General features: G+C 31.6%; 1 protein-coding gene across 1 annotated transcript; it reads left to right on the forward strand.

Annotated features, from left to right (window-relative positions):
• Window positions 1-332: 332 nt before the first annotated feature.
• LOC103842459 (cytochrome P450 705A12) lies at window positions 333-3,278 on the forward strand. Its single transcript, XM_009119080.3, has 2 exons — window positions 333-2,088; window positions 2,469-3,278. The coding sequence occupies exons 1-2, from the start codon at window positions 1,183-1,185 to the stop codon at window positions 3,066-3,068; spliced, it is 1,506 nt and encodes a 501-aa protein (XP_009117328.1). The 5' UTR covers window positions 333-1,182; the 3' UTR covers window positions 3,069-3,278.
• The last annotated feature ends 229 nt before the right edge of the window (window positions 3,279-3,507 follow it).

The following is a 3,507-nucleotide window of genomic DNA, read 5'->3' on the forward strand; positions in this document are numbered from 1 at the left end:
TATTGTTATCATTGATTTAAAAAAATTGTTATAAATAAATACAAATGATCAAAAATAATATGAGTCTAAAATATTTTTTAACAAATGCCAATATTAAAAATGTACTATATACCTATGTTAATATCATTTAAACTTAATTTTATACCATATGAAATAGAAAAAAAGTGTTTGTCTGTATTAATATAATTTATTTAAGTATTTGTACCAATTTAATTATATACGTAATAGTTACTAAACTTTTAATTTTTCAATATATATTTGTTATTTCATAATATGTAAAAAATATATAATACTTAAAAATAATTTATATATAATGTTCATTCCGCGCAAGGCGCGGATCTTAACCTAGTTATAACTCATAAAATTATGACATCTATCAATTAATCGATGAGATTATAACATGTTTAACTTATTTAAATTTAAAATTGTGTTTAAGTAAATCTTTCAATTATAAAAATAAAATAGTAAATAAAACAGAAAATTGACTTCAAATATTCTTAAAACATGTTTTCTCCAAACTAGTCTTAGGGAATAAAAACAAAGAAAAAACTATTTAATAGTTTTGTCCTATTAAAAATGGTAATTGGGTTATAATTGACCAGATTATTGCATGTATCAACTATGTTAACTTGACGATTTTCGTTAAGTCAACTTTTGACATATTTTAAATATTAAAAGTGGATAAATTTATTAATAAAACAAATAATACATCACAAGCAACAATATCCATAAAAGTATTATTTGAATATCAAATATTTAAAATATAAATAATTATTGGATAAATAAATTATACATAATAAAAAATATTTTTCTGTATAAGAAAGCATTTCAAATAATTAATAGCAGGGCTTAATTTATGTCTCCGAATTTTTTATAAATGAATTATAATTTCAAAATGTGTAATATTTTATCTAAATATTAAAATTTTAAAATAATTTTAATCTATAACTTAATTTTGATATAATTATAAGATATTTCTTATTGTATAATACACATAATTTCAATTTATTAATAGCGGGTTTAAATTAGATCTTTATTAGTATTAACACGAGTTATAGTTACATAAATAATAATTTCAAAATCTAAATTTACAACATTATTTTTAACATATATTTTTATCCGGTGGTCCTATTCTAGTTATATATTACCTTGGATTCCTTGCATCCTCCTCTCACTCAAACAATGGCAGCAATGATTGTTGACTTTCAAAACTGCTCCATCTTCATTCTCCTCTGCTTCTTCACATTTCTCTGTTACTCCGTCTTCTTCTTCTTCAAGAAGACAAATGACTTGGGTCCGAGCCCTCCCTCTTTGCCCATCATCGGCCATCTTCACCATTTTCTCTCAGGTCTACCCCACAAGGCTTTTCAGAAAATCTCGACCAAGTACGGACCTCTCCTCCATCTCCACATTTTCAGTTTTCCCATAGTCCTTGTCTCTTCTCCGACAATGGCCCACGAGATATTCACGACACACGACTTAAACATTTCGTCTCGCAACACACCTGCCATCGACGAGTCTCTCCTGTTTGGACCTTCCGGCTTCACGGTAGCTCCTTATGGAGACTACGTTAAGTTCATAAAGAAGCTTCTTGCGACGAAGCTTCTTCGACCGCTGGCAATCGAGAAGTCACGAGGTGTCCGTGCAGAGGAGCTAAAGCAATTTTATCTTAAACTGCAGGATAAGGCGTTGAAGAAAGAAAGCATTGAGATTGGTAAGGAAACGATGAAGTTCACTAACAACATGATCTGCAGGATGAGCATTGGGAGGAGCTTTTCAGAAGAGAACGGTGAGGTAGAGACTCTGAGGGAATTGATTATCAAATCGTTTGCCTTATCGAAGCAGATTCTGTTTGTAAACGTATTACGTAGGCCACTGGAGATGCTTGGACTAATGTCACTGTTTAAGAAATATATAATGGATGTTTCAAGAGGATTTGATGAGTTGTTGGAGAGGGTTCTTGCGGAGCATGAAGAGAAACGGGAGGAGGATCAAGATATGGACATGATGGATTTGCTGTTGGAAGCTTGTCGAGACGAAAACGCAGAGTATAAAATCACTAGGAACCAGATCAAATCATTGTTCGTGGTAAAACTAATATCATCAGAAACTATAACCGTTTTTTATATATTAAAAAAAATAGAAATTTCTTATGATAGTCTTTTTAGTTTATTTTCACAAAAAAACAGCTTTAAAAAAATTGCCAAAAAGTTTTTATTAAAGGATAAATATACATTTATACTCTAAAGTTAATTAATATATACTTATGATTTAGAGTTAAGAGTTGAGGTTTTGAGGTGGAGTTTCAAATTAAAAAAAAAAATTAAAAATTTCAAAATAAAAAGAAGCTATTTTGGTAAATGTTTTTTGAGAACTATTTTAATCACAAAAATTTAAACAAGACTATTTGAGAGAATTGCCCTTAGAAAAACGTGTAATGTGTTAAATGCTAATACTTATAACTGCAGGAAATTTTTTTGGGAGGCACAGACACCTCGGCACACACAACGCAGTGGACAATGGCGGAGCTCGTTAACAACCCAAACATTCTTGGGAGATTAAGAGACGAAATTGATCTCGTTGTAGGCAAAGAAAGATTGATTCAAGAAACAGATCTACCAAACCTCCCTTATTTGCAAGCAGTGGTTAAGGAAGGGCTACGCTTGCACCCACCGGCACCTTTGCTGGTTAGAATGTTCGACAAAAAATGTGTGATCAAAGATTTCTTCAAAGTACCGGAAAAAACAACACTTGTTGTTAATGTTTATGGTGTGATGAGGGATCCAGATTCTTGGGAAGATCCTAATGAGTTTAAGCCAGAGAGGTTTCTAACTTCAAAGCAAGAAGAAGATAAAGTATTGAAGTACCTTCCTTTTGCAGCTGGAAGAAGGGGATGTCCTGCAACAAATGTAGGCTATATCTTTGTAGGAATCTCAATTGGAATGATGGTGCAATGCTTTGACTGGAGTATCAAAGAAAAGGTTAGTATGGAAGAGGTCTATGCAGGAATGAGTCTTTCCATGGCTCATCCCCCTAAGTGCACTCCAGTTTCTCGGCTCAGCCTTTAATGTGCAGAGCCCGAGCTTATGATCCCGAAGATCGGGCTATGGTTCATCTTCTTCACTACATTAATTACTGTTCTTTATATCATGTTTACCGTTTGTATTTGAAAGTCGAACATCCAAAATAAATAGATTTTCGTTCTTTTTTTTCTTAAAAAACATCCAAATAGACATTTGAGAATTAGTAATTATCAGAGCACATCTCCGACCAGAGTATTATTCCTGTTCTATATATAATTTTTTTTCATTGTTCTTTATCATAAACTAGAGATTGGTCCGTGTTTCGCTCGAAAAGTCGGTCTTCATTAGTTTAAAAAGTTTGTTTTCATGTTATGTTCTTCATGTTTTAATTTTTGTGGTTGTCTTCTTTATTTTTATCATCAATTTTCATTCACCTTCTTTATCGTAAGAAGTTTTAGTCTGCGTCACATTGAGCTTGGGTAAA

This window comes from Brassica rapa, chromosome A09, assembly GCF_000309985.2.
Source record: "Brassica rapa cultivar Chiifu-401-42 chromosome A09, CAAS_Brap_v3.01, whole genome shotgun sequence".
Classification (NCBI taxonomy): Eukaryota; Viridiplantae; Streptophyta; class Magnoliopsida; order Brassicales; family Brassicaceae; genus Brassica; species Brassica rapa.

Coding starts and splice junctions, on each gene's coding strand:
- LOC103842459 (XM_009119080.3), top strand. CDS start 1,183: ATGGCAGCAATGATTGTTGACTTTCAAAACTGCTCCATCTTCATTCTC. Junction 2,089..2,468: donor AGATCAAATCATTGTTCGTG/GTAAAACTAATA, acceptor TTATAACTGCAG/GAAATTTTTTTGGGAGGCAC.